Source organism: Peromyscus eremicus, chromosome 4 (assembly GCF_949786415.1).
Source record: "Peromyscus eremicus chromosome 4, PerEre_H2_v1, whole genome shotgun sequence".
Taxonomy (NCBI): domain Eukaryota; kingdom Metazoa; phylum Chordata; class Mammalia; order Rodentia; family Cricetidae; genus Peromyscus; species Peromyscus eremicus.
The window spans coordinates 96,370,409-96,389,995 of NC_081419.1; the positions used below are offsets into that span (position 1 = coordinate 96,370,409).

General features: G+C 43.2%; 1 protein-coding gene across 1 annotated transcript; it reads right to left on the minus strand.

Moving 5' to 3' along the window:
• Positions 1-250: 250 nt before the first annotated feature.
• Positions 251-18,125, minus strand: Gatm (glycine amidinotransferase). Its single transcript, XM_059261283.1, has 9 exons — positions 17,992-18,125; positions 16,588-16,806; positions 10,127-10,322; positions 9,057-9,247; positions 7,066-7,203; positions 6,759-6,923; positions 4,908-4,971; positions 4,110-4,226; positions 251-1,287 (listed from the first exon to the last, which is right to left on the minus strand). The coding sequence occupies exons 1-9, from the start codon at positions 18,058-18,060 to the stop codon at positions 1,175-1,177; spliced, it is 1,272 nt and encodes a 423-aa protein (XP_059117266.1). The 5' UTR covers positions 18,061-18,125; the 3' UTR covers positions 251-1,174.
• Between the last annotated feature and the right edge of the window lie 1,462 nt (positions 18,126-19,587).

Consider the following 19,587-nt stretch of genomic DNA (forward strand, 5'->3'; position numbering starts at 1 on the left):
CAGCATACACATCCCCCCTCCAGTTATCCACACAGCATACACATCCCCCCAGTTATCCACACAGCATACACATCCCCCCCAGTTATCCACACAGCATACACCCCCCCAGTTATCCACACAGCATACACATCCTCCCCAGTTATCCACACAGCATACACCCCCCCCCCACAAAGACCTCTTATCCAACAGCTACACTCTTGTAACTCACATTAAAGTCGTGAGACTAAGGTCAAACTCTAATAAAATCCAATCTGGAACAAAAAGTTTATTAGAATAAAAATACATATACAATATCCAACATTAAAATGACTTCATGTCACATGTTTTTTTTTTACCTGTATTAGTTTTTAAAAAATGCTTTAAAACTCTATGCTTTAAACAATTTGCACATATGTAAACAAGTCTTAGATTACCAAAGATGCCATAATACCTGTTAGATATAGAACATCAACATTTAGGGATAGGAACTACGAGTTATACCCTGTTATACTAAGCATTTCTATAAATTTTTGGAAAGGAAGGAAGAAGACAAGAATAACCCACTTGAGATGAGGTAAGCTACAGGATGAGATTTTAGGGCCAAATGTCGGCACGAGAATGTTAAAAGCGTTCATGGAAAATTCACTTCACTTTCTCAGTGTTTGCATAGTCTAGGTTATTTAAAAACAAATTTTAAAAAACTACCCAAATTTGATTTTTAGACAAAAAGACGAATATCTGATTCTACTTAGGATCTGTGGGTAATTTTCCCCCTAAGTCTTTGTCTCATTTAGGAAAAAAAAAAAAAAAAAAAAACCTGATACAAACATTCACAAGTTCACCAAAAAGAGTGAAAAATAACATTAGGACCAACATTTCAAGCTGCCTTTCGGAAAGAAAATTAAAAACAGAGGTAGATGGTTAAATATTAGCGGCCAAGTTACTCAAGTGACTAATTTTTGCCTTGGGATACATTTACTAAGCTTTTATACTTGAAGCCAAACAGTAAAGAACTGTAGGAGAAGAAAGTAAAACCTAGTAAGAGTCATCTTCCTTATGTCAAAGAAAAGTAACCCAGGCCTGGGACCCCTGTTAAAGACGTGATTGTTCAAAGCACTACAGTTCATGCATTTATTAAAGCGAGAGAATGGGCCTTGCTGCTGCGCTTCTTAGGTATATCTGAGGCCATGCCTGCTCAGTCGAAGTAGGACTGAAGGGTGCCTCGGCGCCGGACATCACAGGTCCAGCAGTGGAAGCCTCCCCCCAGGGAATTGGCGTTTCGAATGTTAACCTTGATGGTACTGATACCTGCATTGAGAGAAAAAGACAGGTCCGTTAGACAGACTAACATGAAGACATCCCAGCAGGGAGTAAGTCCAAACACTTGGAGGAACACAGAGGTTCAAATCCCTCAGGTCTATCCAGTCTGCAATGGTCTTTCCTTTTTTAATTTTGTTTTCATAGACTATATTTCATCTAACCTAGCCCATTACTGATATAACATCTTCAACAAAAAAAGTCTACAGACTCAAGTTTTGTTCTATTGACTGTTCACAAATCAATAACCTGGATGAACAGATATACCTAGTACTAAAATTAAGTACTAAAAAGTTAATTCTACATAAGCACAATAAGGATGCGTTCATCTTTTACAGATTAACTGTGCTAGACCACCTCAAGGAAAAAAATGCACCAGAGCTGTAGTTTACTATCTAGGTCGTATGATTATTCAGGTTTCAGAGCTGATGAGACAATTGGCTTCATTTGGCACCATTTGTAAGGACACGTCTACACTGTGAATGGGCTACTTAATTAACAGCACTCAGAAAGAATATGTTACATTAGACACAGTAATCTGTTCTTTTTCCTCCTTCGTTTGAGGGGGCAGATGAGCTGCAGAGTCACTACAGGGTTCACCGTATGGTGAAAACAAGGAGGCAAGAGAAAGACTCCCCTGAGGTACTCCTATGTGGGGCTTTGAAGACTAAGATGGGTTTGAACAGAAACAGAAAGCAGATGTGGGATAAGAAGCATCCATGTCCTGTCTGGTCATGGCATATGCTGTGGGATGTTCTGTATGGCAAATGTGTTGCTGATTGGTCAATAAAACACTGATTGGCCGTTGGCTAGGCAGGAAGTATAGGCGGGACAAGGAGGAGAATAAAGCTGGGAAGTGGAAGGCTGAGTCAGGGAGACTGCCAGCCGCCACGATGACAAACAGCATGTGAAGATGCCAGTAAGCCACGAGCCATGTGGCAAGGTATAGATTAATGGAAATGGATTAATTTAAGCTGTAAGAACAGTTAGCAAGAAGCCTGCCACGGCCATACAGTTTGTAACCAATATAAGTCTCTGTGTTTACTTGGTTGGGTCTGAGTGGCTGTGGGACTGGCAGGTGAGAGAGATTTGTCCTGAGTGTGGGTCAGGCAGGAAAACTCTAGCAACAGGCATACTCATCCTCAATTGAAGGGAATTGTAGCTATTTGATATATAAGTTCTCCATGTCTAAAAAGACTTTAACTACAAAACCAAAACTATCAAATCAGATTATTTGGTGCTTTCCATTAGTTTAAGTTTGAGAAACAACAAAATCATAACAGATGAAAAAGCTGAACCCAAGTAATTTTGTTACTCAATGAAGGCCAAGGAAAAAGTGGCTTGGCATTATGGGTCCAATCACCGGATTCTGCTCAGTTCAAAACTGTCAAGCTATCTTTTTAAAACCAATTCTACATTAAGGATGGATGCGGCAAATAAGAGAAGAGTCCTCTATGGAGTATATCTGAAATGTAGAACAAAATTTTAACAAGCTAATTTTAACAAGTAAGTTGCCTAGCTCTTACCGAATTCACAATGAAGATACGTCAAATGTGTTAAGAACGGCTCACACATAATCTGTACCCTGTGACTCACATGAAATCCTTTCTTTCAGTGTTTTTCTCAACAGTATTAGAATCCTGGTCTAAAACTTAAATGTCGGGATAGGAAAACTTGGCCCCAAGTAAAAATTAATCCTACTCTTTAAGAGTTGAATGACTGGCTGGCATCCTTTATTATGTTAACTGTTTTTTTTAATTAAAAATTTTAAAATTCATTTTACATATCAACCACAGATCCCCTTCTCATCTCTACTCCTGCCCTCCCACCTCTCCCCCCTGATCTGACCCCCTATCCCTTCTTCCAAAAGGGTAAGGCCTCCCATGAATAGTCAGCAAAGCCTGGTACATTCAGTTGAGGCAGGTCCAAGCCCCTCCCCCCTGCATCAAGGGTGAACAAGGTGTCTGACCATAGGTAATGGGCTCCAGAAAGCCAGCTCATGCACCAGGGATGATGATCCCAGATTAGACTACTAGCAGTAGAGGAGAGGGTGCCTGAACTGGCCTAACCTGGTAATTAGATTAGTGAATACCCTAACTGTCATCATAGAGCCTTCATCCAGTAACCGATGGAAGCAGATGCAGAGATCCACAACACCAGGCCAAGCTCTGAGAGTCCAGTCGAAGAGAGGGAAGAGGGATTACATGAGCAAGGGGGCGGGGTCAAGATCATGATGGGGAAATCTACAGAGACAACTGAGCCAAGCTCATAGGAACTCACGAACTTTAGACTGACAGCTGTGGAACCTGCATGGGACAAGACTAGACCCTCTGCATATGGAAGACAGTTGTGTAGCTTGGTCTGTTTGAGGGAACCCTGGCAGTGGGATCAGGATCTATCCATGTTAATAATTGTTCTTAATGCATATACATGCCACTTTTCCAGTTGTGTCCTTATAAGCCCTCTGAAACATGAGATTACCATTAAATTACTTCTAAAGGACCTTCAGTAATTTCTTCTTTGTAGAAGGGCAAAGCTACTTCTCTGAATATGGTTGACTGTGCACACATGGGCACCAGGACACTGGCCGACTTACAGAAGATGATTAACTATTGCCAAGAGATGTTCCAGGAACTCACAAGGCTATGCTTATAAGAAACGAAATCACTAGCCAATTATAAGGTAATAATTTGGTACCTTAAGGGAACAGAAATTGAATTAAATAAACCATATGTTAGACTATGCATGTCTTTGCTTCCGTTAGTGGTGAGCATTTACACCTGACAAGGTGGTATTGCATTTATCATACATACCCAGCTTCTCAAACATCTTTTGAATTGGGACTTCATTGGCGTCTACCATAACACGCTTCTCATCTAGCATTAAGACGTTCATGGAAAGCCATTTGGATGACATCCAGAGGGGATGATCTGAAAATAGCATCAACGGTCAAAGCATGCATGTCTGATCCCCCCCCCTTTTTTTTTTGTCTAGAGCAAAGATTTACAAGGGAAGGACACTAAAGTGACAGCTCGGTCCCCTTCCTGCTTTAGTTACCATATGAGAGCTCGTTTTATTATCTTATGTTCCCCTTCTCTTTCTGACAAGTTTTCTCTACAACAGAAAATGACATTGAACTTGGAGTCCTCCTGCCTCAGCCTTCTCTGTGATAGCTTTACTGGCCTGTTCCACCCCGATCCAAGCTGTTTGTGTTTTTAGTTAGTTTTTCTACTACTGGGGATCAAACCCAGGGTTTTAACAAGTCAGGCAAGCGCTCTACCACTGAACCACATCCCCAGTTCTGAGAACTCATTTTAATTGTAGAATAACGTATCTACAAATCTTACAAATCAATGCACATTCATCAGACATTTGGAATTCATCCTGTCTTATTTTGAAAGTTGTATTTTGCTTTATATGATATTTTAAATTCTGTCTTCTCATTTTCGTTTTCTATGCAAGAAGAAAAACTCACAAACATTTGTCCTGATCTTACTCTAGAATCAGCTGTCACTTTACTGCTCAGCGGGGAAATGCCATCTCTAGTTTGACCAAAGTTGGCTTTCTCTACAGGTGAAGATTGGTGACAAGGGACGTAAACGTCGACATACCATCGGGGATGACAGGTGATGGAGGAGTAACGATGGTCCATCCCGCTTTCTTGAAAAGATCAATCTGTAAGATCAAGCAACCCAACAGACTTAAATCCACATCTGCCATTAGGTTTCTGGCAGTCGTTGTGGTTTTGTTTTTAAAGATGGGATCTGCCATGTAGCCCAGGCTGGCTTTGGCCTTACAATCCACTTGCCTCAGCATCACAAGTAGTTAGGACTATAGGCATGCGCTATGACACTCAGCTCTCTATCATTAACAGCTCTTTTGGCAAGCCATCTCCATTTACAAAACAAGGACACAAAAAAATTTTAAAGTTGATGATTTAGGGGGCTGGAGAGATGGCTCAGAGGTTAAGAGCATTGGCTGCTTTTCCAGAGGACCCAGGTTCAATTCCCAGCATCCACATGGCAACTCACAACTGTCTATAACTCCATTTCTAGGGGATCCAACAGACATACATGCAGGCAAAACACCAATGCACATAAGAATAAAAACAAATAAATCACATTTTTTTTTTTTAGTTTTAAATAGCCATGGATACCTGTACTGGGTCTGTACAAGAATGGGCTGTTGACAGTGACACATGGATGGAGGAGGGACTCAGGGGTCCTACCCTTCCCCAGTGAACGGTTGGCTACTGATAGAGTCATTCATTGCCTTCACTTTGTATCCAGTGGTGATCCTTCTGGGCTCCAGTGGATAATCTCAATCCAGCTGTCACACAGATGGCCCTGGCCAAACTAAATGGGTCACAAAACCCACCCAAAAGTCATGAATATAGAAAGGGACTGGGTTGAGAGGGATGGGAGGATTGAAGAGAGAATGCATTGTATGTCTGAAGTTGTCAAAGAACAAATTTAATTGTGTGTGTGTGTGTGTGTGTGTGTGTGTGTGTGTGTGTGTGTGTTCCTTCCAGTGACATTAGAAAGCAACAGAACTATTAAAGCTTTTCAGGTTTCAAAATTTAAAATACCAAAGATACTTTCCCAAGACATTCTCATTAAAGAAAATTTAAATATCTCCGGTTTAGTTGTGAAAACAAACATTGTGATAACGCCAATCTGACAGCCTATCTGCTCCACAGTCCCATCATTTTGCAGGGCCATGAATAAGGACAAATGTCAGGGATGTAGTCTCAAAGCACCACAGTTGCCACTGGATATCCATTACAAGTCAGCCATCTCCACATACAACCACACCCTCAATATATCAACACACTCTATTATCTGGATCATCTTGGTCATTGGGTATGAAAATAAGGGCTAGAAACGAGCTGTGCATGGTATGAAAGTATTTTTAAAAAGGGGTCCAGCAGCCTTGCAAATAACTCAATTCCCAGCTGGACCGAGAGGCAGCAGGTAGAAGACAAGAGGCTGTGAGTGGTAGGTAGAGAGCAGGGCCAACTTGGCAGATTGCTCCTCCCCAAGTGGGCAGGCTGAAGGGAGTCTGACCCACTCGAGGGGGAAGATACCTACTGCTCAGTGGCATTGCTCTGGCCACACCAAAGTCACTTGCTTATAATTCTGTTGAAAATGGTAAAAAAATCACAGTTGAATGATAATGCAGTCAGACACTCAAATTTGATGCATTGACAACCGCAAACAGCTAGAATCAAAGTCTGATGACACTATACTAACCATCACAATGACGGTGTAGATTTCCACACACTGAGAATCTTGTAAATACATAAGCAACTCAGTGTTGGATAATCATGCCACTGATCATTGCTAAAGTTGTCATTTAGAACCACTGGGAATCATGGAAATACTTAAGGTGCCAAGGTTCTAGTGTTTAAAATACAGATGCTAGGCTTGCTAGGTTTTGTGGTGTCTTAGGAACTCTCCTACCTGATGACATGGTCTGTCAGGGTTGGAGAGCACAAGACCAGGTCCAATGATGTTGAAGGTGGCGTCAATATGCATTGGGTTGGGGTCTTTGAAAGAGATGGTATGTACTCTGTAGTCTGGAGCAAGATGTCTACGCATCCACTCGATGCCCAGGTAGTTTGTAACCTGAAAATAAAAACAATCTTAAAAAATATTCCATTCTAAGTTTGGAAAATGAAAAGTATGTAGGATTTTAAAATTTTAGATTTAGGAATAAAGAGTGCAATAAGGTATGTAGTGTGGGCCTCCAGAGCCAGCTGTTAGCAACCTGGCTTCTCTGTGCAAAAATATCTCTTCCAGCTCGAATGAAGTCAGCAGCATCAAAGCATGGCTCGAACTCAGTCGTCACAAACTTTCCCTGAGAGGCCAATTTGTGTCTGTCTTCCACAGAATGGATGGGATAATCCTAGTTGGAACAGAATGAACACACACAATGCATTTATTTATTAAGGAACTTATTTACAAGGATATACATGATTTTAAAAATTAGTCAGATACCATCACTTCCCAAAATACGACAATTCAACTCTAGATTGAAACACCCATAGAAAAGATGTCGGTCTGTGATGATCAATTCTGACTGCCAAACTGATTGGATGAAGGAAAGCCTAAGGGATTAGTGAAGCATATCCCTTTGTTATTTCCAGAAAAAAAAAAAAAAAAGGTTATGAAGGGCTCTAGCCTAATCAATGGATTAATGCCTTGGTGGGGTCATCGGATTGCATTACTGAGAGATGGTGAAAGTTAGGAGGTGGGGGCCTAGCTGGGAGAAGGTGGGTCACTGGGGGTGTGTCCTTAGGGGCTCTATCTTGCTCTGGTCTCTTTCTGTATCCCCTTTCTCTTTTTGGTCTGCCAAGTAGTCAAAACAACTCTTGCATGCTTCTGTCAACACACTGTTCAGCCAAAGCATTTGGGTGCGGCCAGCCAATGAAATCCAAACGATGAGCTAAACTAAGTCCTTTCTCACTTAGATTCTTTCCCTCAAGTACCTTGTCATAGCAAACAGAAAAGTAATATAAGCAAATCAAAACAACAAAACCACCAGCACAGGAACAAAATGGAAATCTAGGCATGAGAGTAACTTCCTGACACTTAGAAACAAGTGGTACAGGGTGGCAACTGATTCTGAATACAATACATACACATGTGTGTAGCTAGTTACAATACGGAAAGCTGTGGGGTGAAGTCACCCTTCTCCTTTAGAGAAGGAATTTGGTCCTGAGCCCAATTCATACCCTCAAATGAGATAATGCTGTTTCTCCCTGCCACTTTTGGATGTGCTGGACTGACTTATTTTTCATTTCTGCCTTTAAATCCCTAGAATAGTTTTTCATTTAAAAATTATTTCTATAAGTGATTTTTCTATGAGTAATAGTTATCTTAATAAGGACATATATCCCTTGTATTTGTGGGGGGATTGGTTCTAGTACTCCATAAATACTAAAATCTACGGATGTTCAAGTCCACTGCATAAGCTTGCACAGTGTTTGCACAGGAGTTATGCATGTCTCCTGCATCCTTGAAAACATCTCTAGGTTAATTTTAATCCTCAGTCCAACCCAGATGTTCTATGAAAAATCATTATGCCATATTGTTGTTGAATGACAAGACAGGACAATTTTCAAAAACAGTATTGATTTACAGTTGATTGAGTTCATGGATGCAGGACCTGCAGGCAGGAAATGGCTACCCATTTCACCTCACTGTGAAGCTGGCCTAGACACCAGGTTCTTCTGCTGGAACAAGAGAAAGACTTCAGCCTAAAGAGCTGTGGCTCCAGCAGTGAATAGCAATGTGTCCTTAGGACAAGTTTTGCTCCCTGTGATTGAACGATACCATGATATCACTCCCCTCTACAGTTATTTTGTTTTGTTTTGTTTCAAGACAGAGTTTCTCTGTGTAACAGTCCTGGCTGTCCTGGAACTCACTTTGTAGACCAGGCTGCCCTTGAACTCAGAGATCCACCTGCCTCTGCCTCTCCAGTGCTGAGATTAAAGGCATGGGCCACCATCACTGGCTCTTTCTAGAGTCTTTATATAAGAATAAAGATGATTGATGATATGTCCTGAGCCCAGACTCAGTGCAGTGTAAGCAGCAAATGTTAGCTATTATTGTTGTTGTTACTCCTAGTTTCATCTAAACATAATAACTTTTTAAGTGGAAATGCATAATATATGCAAAGTATCAGCGAATTCCTTTCTTACCCTTTGTGGATTATTTTGATGTCACTAAGAAGCCAGTCTATGCCTGGGGACCTACCTTGTCGTACAGTTCATCAGCCATGGTGGGCTTGGGTGCCGTTGTCCACTTGGCGCCACGGTGGAAGTAGTCTTTGATAAGTGACCTGTATGCTCGGTACTCAAAGAAGCGTGAGCGCCATGCCATTGGAGCCTCAATAATCTCATTTCCCACAACCATCAGGATGTCTCGGGGCATTGCACTGTATAAACCTATCGGACCAAAAGTTCCACGGCCACCTCAGTGATGCAAATTTCCAAGACATTAGAGTATGTGTAACATCACCTATTCGTAGAAAAAGTTTACTAAAAACCTGTTTGTCTACATAATTATATAAAACAGGGCAAAAGGAATGATACACACCAGAACAGATTGTTGACAAGAATTCCCTGTTGGGTGCTGATATCAAGCAAAAATGGAAAGGAAAAAGTGAGAGAGATTTTGAACCATCAAGCCTTCTCTACTCACTTGTAGGTTCCTTTTTTTTTTTTTTTTTAAAGATACAGAAGCAGAGCTCGTAATGGACAGTATCACATGGTAAGAACTAGGCTAAGATCATTCTGAAAAACAAATTCTAGAACCCAAACACAAGAGCAGTTGTGAAGTAATGGCAGTTTAGAAAAGGGAATGTTTCCATTCTCCCCCTAAAAAAATTGAAACGTGAGTATATGTGTCTGTGTGGGAGTGTGCGCACCAGAAGAGGGTGCCAGATCCCCTGGGGCGGGAGTTACAAGCTATCATGAGCAGCCTGATGTGGGTGCTGGGAACGCTGGACTCCCAGGTGCTCTGCAGGAGGCGTGCTGGCTCTGAACTGCTGAGCCGTCTCTCCAGCCCCTTTCCCTTCTAATTTCCATCATTAAGGAAAACTAAGGACAGTTCACGGTTCTTATGTAAAATGTCTATAATGTTTAGAATATGGACACTTCAACCATATCAAAATGAAACAGACACTTCCTCAATAATCTCTACAGTTTGGAAGGATTAGCAAGTAAAACAGGATTCTTAAGAAATTCTAAGAGCGTTTTCCTTACATATCCAAGAAGGAAATCGAGAACCAAGGCTCTCAAGATTACTCTCCTGACGGCAGTTACCTGTAGACTCAAAATCAGGAGTCTTATACTTCAGTGACCAGTCAATGGGATCAGGTCGCCTCACCGTCACGCCTTCCATTTTTAAAATATTGCACATTTCTTCAACTTCAGCCACAGCCTTTTTCAAATGATCTTTGGGAAAATAAAGACCTCCATTTTTCTGGTAAAATGGCCAGTACTTTTCATAGGTGTTAGCCTAGAAGCAGAAGGAAGTAAATGAAAGCATTACAGGAGAATAATGCAGCTCAAGGTAGGTTAATAAGCTGTGAACAGCTATTTGTACATTGTGAGAGGGACCCAGACCCAGACTGCAAACAGATCTTGTTCAGAGCTCATCCCCAGAACCTAGCACACCAGCCTCTACACAGACACCCAGGATTTGTTGAATGAAGATCTCTAAATCACTTGTTATACACACACACACACACACACACACACACACACACACACACACACACACACGTAATGAATTTCCTGGAGCTGGAGTTATAGTCAGTTATGAGCTGTGCCAGACATTGGTGTTGGAACTAAATCAGGGTCCTCTGGAAGAGCAGGAAGTACTCTTAACCACTGAGCATCTTTCTCCAGCCCTAAATTATCTTGAGGTCTTTGATCCTTCCGCCTCAGATCTCATGCCCAACCCCTAACAGCTTGTGGGTTCCCAATACAGGCTTGGAATCTTCCTGGCCATGCTTCACAGACAAAACAGCACACAGACACCCCTGTTAGAGAGTCTCAGTGAGATGGAACGAGAAGACAAACAAAACAAAGGATAAAAACTCCTACACTAAGCCAAGACCCTGAACTATCCACAAACTCCCAAGTTCTTACAGGAAAGCTGCACTTCAAGAAGTTTTTGTGGGATAAAAAAGATATTTTTAACTGTGTGAAGATTATGTTCTCAAATGTTTTACATGTCTTAACACGCATGGCTCACTTTCCCACTGGACCGAATTTGCATTTAACAAAACTGTGCAGTGGTACAATCCAGGCTTTGGAGCTAGTCTGTCGGTGTGTCTCACACCTAACACCCTGCACCTCTCTTGAATTCAATCTCACATCATTTTGGGCCCCTTTGAAAGAAAGGTAATCTGGAATGCAAGTTCACAGAGTTTCACTATTCCAGAAGCTAAGTGTGTAAACACTTTCCAAAGGTGAGGAGCAAAACATAAAAATTGAAAGAGTCTATGTTAAGATTGTTTGGCATGCGTCTAAGTTATCAGTCAGTTTAAAGAAATACACTGGTCATGTGCATGCTGTATATTCCAAATACCCAGACAGATGAAGCAGAGAATCCAGACCCTGGAAAAAACTCTTAGAACTTCTCAACACTGGCAAAGTCATGCAATATTTTAACATTTTTAGTTGAAAAACACATTCAACACAGATAATTGTTTTCAAGGTTATTTTTTTTTTGTATCACTGGTTGACAATCAACTACTGGTTCTAATCATGTCTTCTACATAAGGTTTCTACCTCAAATCTGACATTCGTAGATAGTAGTAAGTATTAAAAAGAAGGGGCAAAGATGGATTAAAGCCTCCAGTGCATTGGAATACGCTTAGTTTAGCTAGATATCCATAGCACTTGGCAACCCTACCCAAGAGACAAGGTGCTCAAACACATGGCCTTTTCACATGCAAGGACCAGGTTCAGAGAGGTTGTGTACTCACCTCCTACCTGATTAAACAGGACAAGAACTTCAGTCCTCTGACTGGACAGTGTTCCAGATAGAGTCAGTGGCTTGGCTACTGTGTTCTATAAGTTTGAACATTTTCACCTTGATGTATAAAACCTTCTAACAATAGGATTACTTATTATGGTCCTTGTTCTTAAAGGCTTTTTGTTTTTGTTTGTTTTGAGACAGGGTCTCTCATACAGCCCTGACTGGCCTGGAATTCACTATGGAGACCAGGCTGGCCTTGATCTCACAGAGATCTGCTTGCCTCTGCCAGGTGTGGAGTGTAAAGTTGTGCGCCACCACACTTGGTGTTTCTAATAGTTTTGCCTATCAGGACTGGATGATATGTCTATGTCAAAGACACTTTCCCCTAGGCTTACTTCTCTGCTTCCACATTTACCTTCATCTGATAAACAGTAAATATATGAATGGCAACTAGCCTCTGCTCAGTCTGGAACCCAGGGTGGAGGACACAGAACAAGCTGAAAAACAAAGCTTTCAAAGACATGACGGATGTTAGCTAATTACGCTCTGAAAGCTGAGTTATTGGTAAACTACGGTCCCCAGGCCAAATCCAGCCAGGCTGTTTATTTTTATAAACAAACACTTAAGGGGACTCAGCACGCTAATTTTGTGCCGTGGTGCCTGGGGTGGCTTTCCCATTACAGCGGCAGGGCTGAGAATCAAGAAGCTGCAAGTAGACTTCTGCTCCCTGCGAAGCTGGGATCATCTACTGTCTGCCTCTCTACAGAAAAAACGTTTGCTAGTCCCTGTTCTGATGAACTGGACTTTTGAAGATCTATGAACAAATAGCAAGCTCAGCTTCTAACCCAGGAAAAACATCATCAGCGTGAAACATTGGAATGTTTTGATGGCTAATCCCCTCTCAACAAAAACAAACTATGGGCAAACCAAACAACAAGGGGTCCTCTACTCGTAGGCATTTAATCAGGAGCAGCTAGAATCAGAGGAGAATGACTCTTTATTTTCCTCTCTGACACATCCTGGTACTACTCTCCATCCATTCACCACTCCCATCTTCTTATGCCAGGCACATCTCCTACAGTCCGCTAAGGGACAAGAAGCCTTTGACAATTCAACACTGAGTGATGGCAGACACGGTCAGGTCGTCCTGCCAGACGCACGCCAAAGCATCTGGCGTCGAGGATCTGTTCAGAGCCAACCTTGCTTTGATATGAAATACTAAGTCAACTCTTCTGGGAGAAAAATTGTATTTGAACAAATGCTTCTGCAGGTTATAATCTGGCAAACGTTGGGCAAAGTCCAAATGATCAGGGCAAATTATATTTCCTAAGAAAGATTTAGACGTTGTTTACACTTCCTTTATAACCTTGGTAAATGAGTTAGCAATCATTTACCAAGCATTTTCCAGACAATGAGCACTCTACTGTAGCATGGGATGTCTTTAATAAGCTATGGCAGAGATGGAGCTGCATTCCTGGAAACTTCATAGCCCCCACATCCTCAAACCCTCTCTGCAGAGTCTGTCTGCTACAGTAATTTTCAAACACCCTCTTTGGAAAACCCTCCAAGAAATACCAATAGACAAACATTTTGTTAATCTGGCAATATACTTTTATTACTTAACCTTAATTAATAATATTTTTGAAGTCCTCTATCAATGGCCTCATTAAAACTAAGACAAAAACATCTATTTACTATGTTTTAAAAAAAGCCATTAAGTTTTTGAAATAGTGCTTTCTGACCGATATGTTTCTTGTTCTTTTAAAAAAAAATTCCAACATGTATGCCTTGTAAAATATTTTAAACTCTATTCACCTAGAGACACTCTACTACATTATTTATCATTCTTTTCTTTTTGAAACAAGGTTTTGCTATGTGGGCTAGGCTGGTGTTGAATTCAAGATCCTCCTGAGTCAATGTCCTGAGTGCTAACACAGGCATGTGCCACCAAACCCAGTCATTATTTCCTTCCTTCCTTCCTTCCTTCCTTCCTTCCTTCCTTCCTTCCTTCCTTTCTTCCTTCCTTCCTTCTTCCCTCCCTCCCTCTCTCCCTCCCTTTCTCTCTTTCAAAACAGGGTTTCACTGTGTAGCCCTGGCTGTCCTGGAACTCATTCTGTAGATCAGGCTGGCCTTGAACTCACAGAGATCCGCCTGCCTCTGCCTCCAGAGTGCTGGGATTAAAGGCCTGTGCCACTACTGCCAGGCTCTTATTGTTCTTAAGTAATCTATCTGTGTTCCTGGGTCTAGTGGCACATATCACCCTAGCATTAGAGGCAGGGGGATCAGGAGTTCAAGGTCATCTTTGGATGCATAACAAGTTTAAGGCTAGCTTAGGCTTCATGAGACTCATCTGTCTGTCTTTCTACCTCCCTTCTAGAGGATGTATATATCTTCTGTTTACTTTCTTCTCCCTTAATACCTAGCTTAGTCTATCACATAAGACAGGAGCAACCAGAAAAATGAATGAAATCAATATGGCTAATGCTACTGGTATCTACAGTTTATGTACTCCCAGCATACTCTTGTGCTGTAACTGACAAACAGGGTCCATAAAAAACTATGACTTGTACTCTCCATATTTTGTGCTTTTCAATATAAATTTTATACCTTCAAGTTTAATCCTGTTGGCAAACTTCATAGGAATTTTGCAGGTCAAGCAGCTGACAAGGCTAGTTTCCAACTTCCATCAAATAACTAATTCAACGCCAGCCTTTGGACTTCAGTGGTGTTAGTTCCACAAGTGCGCTAAGCTACAGAGTCTAAAGTCCTAAGTCAAGTGACAAGGCACTTCAAATGATGTCTGAGAATGCTGATTCCGTAAGATCACGTGGTATTGGGGCTGGAAGGAGGGTTTGGAGGTTAAGAGCACTTGCTGTTCTTCCACAGAACCTGAGCTCTGTTCCCAGCACCCACGTCTGGCAGCTTAGAACTACCTGTAACTTTAGCTCCAGGGGATCCGACACCCTCTTCTGGCCTCCACAAGTACGTGCACAGGCATGTATACACACACACACACACACACACACACACACACACACACCTATAAATGGAAAACATTTAAGGTCAGATCTTATGAATGTATAATGGTCAATAATTTTAAAGACAGATTAAATGATAAACTATTACCTGAATTTGAATTGTCCCAATCAAAACGTGTAGGGATACTTCTTTTCAAAAAAAGACTTTGAAAGACTATGTCTTATTTATTGTAAAATGTGAGGATAGCATATAAATTAATCTGCTTATCAAATTTCAGTTATCAGAACCAAAGGTGTATTCAGAACAATAGGAAGAAACCATTGCTGTGTCTGCCAGGTCTCACTCAAGAACGACTTCCTTCAGAATGCTTCACAACTACCCAATGCTTGGCACAGCTCTTCCCTTAGCATTCCTCGCACTTCAACTGCCTTGCCAGCTGGGTGGCACAAGACACTTAGAATCTGCATCAAGGTATACATCATATCTCTCCGAATAGAAATGAAGCTCCTTTATGTCGATGTATTTCTGGTGATACAGGCACTGTTATAGACTTACTTACCCACTGCAGGACAGATAAAAATGTAGGTATTTAGGAAGACCACACGTACACTTGAGATGTATTTATAATTCACAATTAACAAGATCTTAGGAACTGCCTACAAAATGGAAGGAACCCTGATATAACACTTCATCTGAACACAAGCCCATAAGGACCCTGGCCATAAGAATATTGCAAGTGAATATTAGGAGTTTATTTTTTAAAGGGAAGATGTTATTTATTGCTAGAAGACTTTGCAAGGTATTGGGAAAGACACTTTAGAGCTAGATAGTGGCAGAAGTGGGTACAGGAAAATGAGTGAGAGACACTTGGGTGGGAGTAAAGGCATGGTTCTTATTGGTCCTTGTGTGTTTGTTAAGGTCTGCTAAATCTCCAGGGAGGAGAAAGCAACTTCAATAGAAATAAATATCTGCCAACTTGCCAGACTCACACACCACTAAGACGCGGTAACATGTGAAATGGGAGTCCTGGAGTGCAAAGAACCGGCTTGTGGAGAAACCTGATACCGTGAGGGCTGTCTTCTCAGTAATGGAAGGAGGGTGTTAGTAAAGCAGAGGAACTGTGGGAGCACAATGAGTCACATGATCGAATCTGGCTCCAGAACAAGTCTCTCCAGTAGTGGCTGGGATGTGGTCTGGAGAGGGCAGTGAAGGGGAGGCAGTTGGGAGCTAACAGTAACAGTCCAGGCGTAGATGAACTCCAGACCTAGGGCAGAGACTGAAGCGTGGGGCAAGACTCCTTCTGACAAAAAGCTGCATGTGGGGGATGTGACTGGAGGAGAAATCAAAGATGGCTGGTGTTTTGATCTGATTAAGCGAAACTGCCAAAAAAATTAAAAGGAAGAAATGAAGACTTTGGCTTAAAGAGGTCCCGCAACCTCAACTCTAGCTGTGTCGAGTGGCAGTATCCACCATGAGTTCACAGGGTAGACCTAGACTGGGTGGCGCATGGGGGAGGGGTCTGGACTGGAGGAAAGGAGGCCAGAAGGAGAAAAGTGAAACATCAGGTTAACAAGTTGTGAAGGGAAATATGGAGGAATACCCAAAGAACAGCCTCCCAGGAAAGTTCTCCTCCACTCCCAGGGGCGTTTCAAGAAGGAAGCAATGTGTAAATATTACCAAATACTGGCAGTATCAAGCACAATTATTTAAAATGACTCCCCTGCCCCACTGAGGGGAAAGCCGATGCAGAAGAGGGCGGGAGCGGAATCAGGCTGCGGATGCTGAGGAGAGAACCCGCTGAGAAACCCTTGCTTACCTTCACTTCCACCGTGAACGGTGGGACACAGGCATTTTCTGCTCTGCCCACTATCACTTCCTCTAAAGGGTCCCATTCGTTGTAAGAGGAGACAGGGCAGTTCTTGGGCAGAGGATCGGTGGCCTTGTCTTCAGCTGCAAAGGAATTCCGGGAGGAAGCTGTAGCTGCCTGGGTGCTCTGGAAAGTTCGCTGCACCCATCCTGTCAAGGATCCTCCAAGCTTAAGAAACAAAAACAAACAAACAAACAAAAACCTCAAACAAGGTGGGGTTAAAGTCTGAGCAGCCAGGAGAACACAGACAGACATCTACTTTAGGAGACACCAAGATGTTAGTTAATAGAGGGGTTGTGGGTAACAAAATAAACAAACACGCCACACAGCTTTTTGTTGATTATAGATTTTGCTTTTGTTTATGTTAAAAGCTGTAACTTTTTAAAACCTCTGGGAAGATCTGGTTCCTGGCTACCAAATCCCCCATTTGCATTTCAGAATAATACAAACAAGCTTTCAGAAACTTTCACAAAAGACAGGTCATTCGCTTCCCTAAGTAAGTGCCTTGCCATGTCCGACGGGGGGGGGGGGGGGGGGGGGGGGAGGAAGTCTTCCTTCCTTGGTCTGGAAGGTTACTAAAATTAGACTCTTTTCACAGAAAATAACATGGAATCATTTGAAAAGATCTTATCTTTCGGAATAAGCAGCTCCAACCTAGTTTTTTTTTTAGTCTCTGACATATACTTCACATTCTTTAGCATTTCAAGTCGGAGAGTGACCAACTGTTGAAACTGCACCAAATTACAGATGGTCCATGGTTCCCTAACTACCATAAGGACCAATCCAGACAGGCACAGAATTTAAACTTAAAAGGTGATCTAAGCATGTCAAAACGTCTTTTTAAAAATACATGCCTACATAACCTAGAGCGGGTAGATTCCCTCACCCCCTCCCCTGCGCCAGCCTCACCCCGCCCCCTAATCTCTATCAGACTGTTAAAATTCCTCCAGAAGGGGGCTGGAGGGACCCAAGGGTGGAGACCCACAGCAAGACGGCGAGTGACAGCTGTTCGGGAACCAGCTGCTGGCAGATCTCATCTGCCAAAGCTATTCCTGTTGAGGAGCAGGGGAGAGTCTGCAGGCATGCGCGCACAAACCAGGGAAGCAGAGGGCAGGACGGAGCGGCAGGTGGGGAACAGGATGGACTCATTCCAACTCCCCTGTAAGCCCAGGGAATCCGTGTTACAACTGGAGCCAGCAACTCCATCCATCCACCCGCATGCATCTTCCCAGAAAAAACGCCTTCAAGGGGCGCCGAACCCAGACCACGCCACGGTCTTCCTGGGGAGTCCAGTCCCCCTCTGGGTCCCCACCCTGAGTCGCGCAGAGGTCCCGAGGCCGCGGAGGAACGCACCCGAGAACCGATGTAGTGCACCGCCTCGGCACCTCGGCTGCCGCCGCGCAGACACCGCACCCTCAGCATCGCCCTGGTCCTGGCTGCTCCGCGTGCACAAGGTCCCAGCCACCGCCCTCGCGCCAGCTCCCAGCCTGCGGCCGCGCGCGGTCCTTTTGTAGCCGCGCCCCGGGCCCGACCCATTGGCTGCCGGGAACAGGTGGCCTCAGCGCCCGCGGGTCACGTCCCCCCGGCTTGCCCTTTTTTAGCTCGTGCGTCCGGTACTGGCTCAAGGGAGCGCCGCGAAGCCCCACAGGGAGACTGCCCGATGCCTCGTCCATGTGGTCCGTTCCTCTATCTGTTCGGAAGTCCATTTTTTTTGCAACCTGAATTTGCAAAGGCCAAGGACAGTCTTGAGCTTAAATTCGGGTCTGTGCACTGACTCAGAACCCAAAGTGACACTGAGTGAAACAATCCTGTGTTAGCTTCCTAGGTTTGCGACCCGCGCCTGTGGGGTGGTCTTTAGAACACTGGCCCTTTCAGTGGGATTTGGATAGGTGCAAACTCAGCCTTGAAAACAGACAGACATTAAGTCAGAAATAAGGGAGGGCTGCAGATAGCTTTTCCTTCCAAAGCACGTCTGAAAAGATTTCTTTCGAAACTATGCTTGATTGCATTGCAGCGCAGTCTTAACCAGGTTTGGAGAACTAAAAGTAGGAAACTCAAATAGACGCGGCGCTTCTTTTTTTTTTTTTTTTTTTTTTTTTTTGAGACAGGGTTTCTCTGTGTAGCTTTGCGCCTTTTCCTGGATCTCGCTCTGTAGACCAGGCTGGCCTCGAACTCACAAAGATTCACCTGCCTCTGCCTCTGCCTCCCGAGTGCTGGGATTAAAGGCGGGCACCACCACTGCCCGGCAACGCGGTGCTTCTTAATGTAAGAGACAAACGCTTTGAGTACTTCTCCTTGTGATTTTTTTTAACGCTCCTCCGTGCTTTAAAGAGTCTGGCTGTGTAGCCCAGTCCAGCCTCCAGCCCATCATTCTCCTTAATTCTGTGATTATAGCCTGCATGATGAGCAAGCACAGCGAGCTTCTTCGTGTCTGTCTTTTCTAGAAACCGAGAACAGTTGCATTGATTTCCCCTGGTCCACGAGCTAACCAGGGACCAAATAGATGGTGCAGGTAAAGTGTGGGCAGCTCTAAGAGTTGTATGGCTATGAGGTAATACTCTTATCAACAGAGAGGCCCCAAGATCCTGGTGCAGTCGGAGGAGCCAGTGAGTCAAGGTTCCTGGCTTAGCTCTGGTCCTAAAAGGCTGTGTGGCTTGGATTCACAACCGTTGACCTTTCTAATGAAGGTTCCTTCTGCTATTGAGGACTTTGGAAAATCTCAAGAATTTCTCAAAACTTAAAAAGCAGTTCACCCCATAGAAGAGCACAACCAGCTCTGGGGGTTACATCTCTGGGTGAACTTAGGGTGACCAGATGTGCACCCGCCTCAGTAAAGGGATTTAAAAAGATGGTGAAGGCTAGGAATATAGCTCAGTAGCCGAGTGATCACCCAACATGCATTTCAAAACAAGCAAACAACCAAACCAAACCAAAACCTCACCTCAAACC

Excerpts from the sequence above, each read along its gene's own strand:
- Gatm (XM_059261283.1), bottom strand. The coding sequence starts at position 18,060 with ATGCTGAGGGTGCGGTGTCTGCGCGGCGGCAGCCGAGGTGCCGAGGCG. Across the intron at positions 16,807-17,991 it reads TGCACTACATCGGTTCTCGG|CTTGGAGGATCCTTGACAGG; the intron begins GTGCGTTCCTCC and ends TTGTTTCTTAAG. Across the intron at positions 10,323-16,587 it reads CGTTCACGGTGGAAGTGAAG|GCTAACACCTATGAAAAGTA; the intron begins GTAAGCAAGGGT and ends TTCTGCTTCTAG.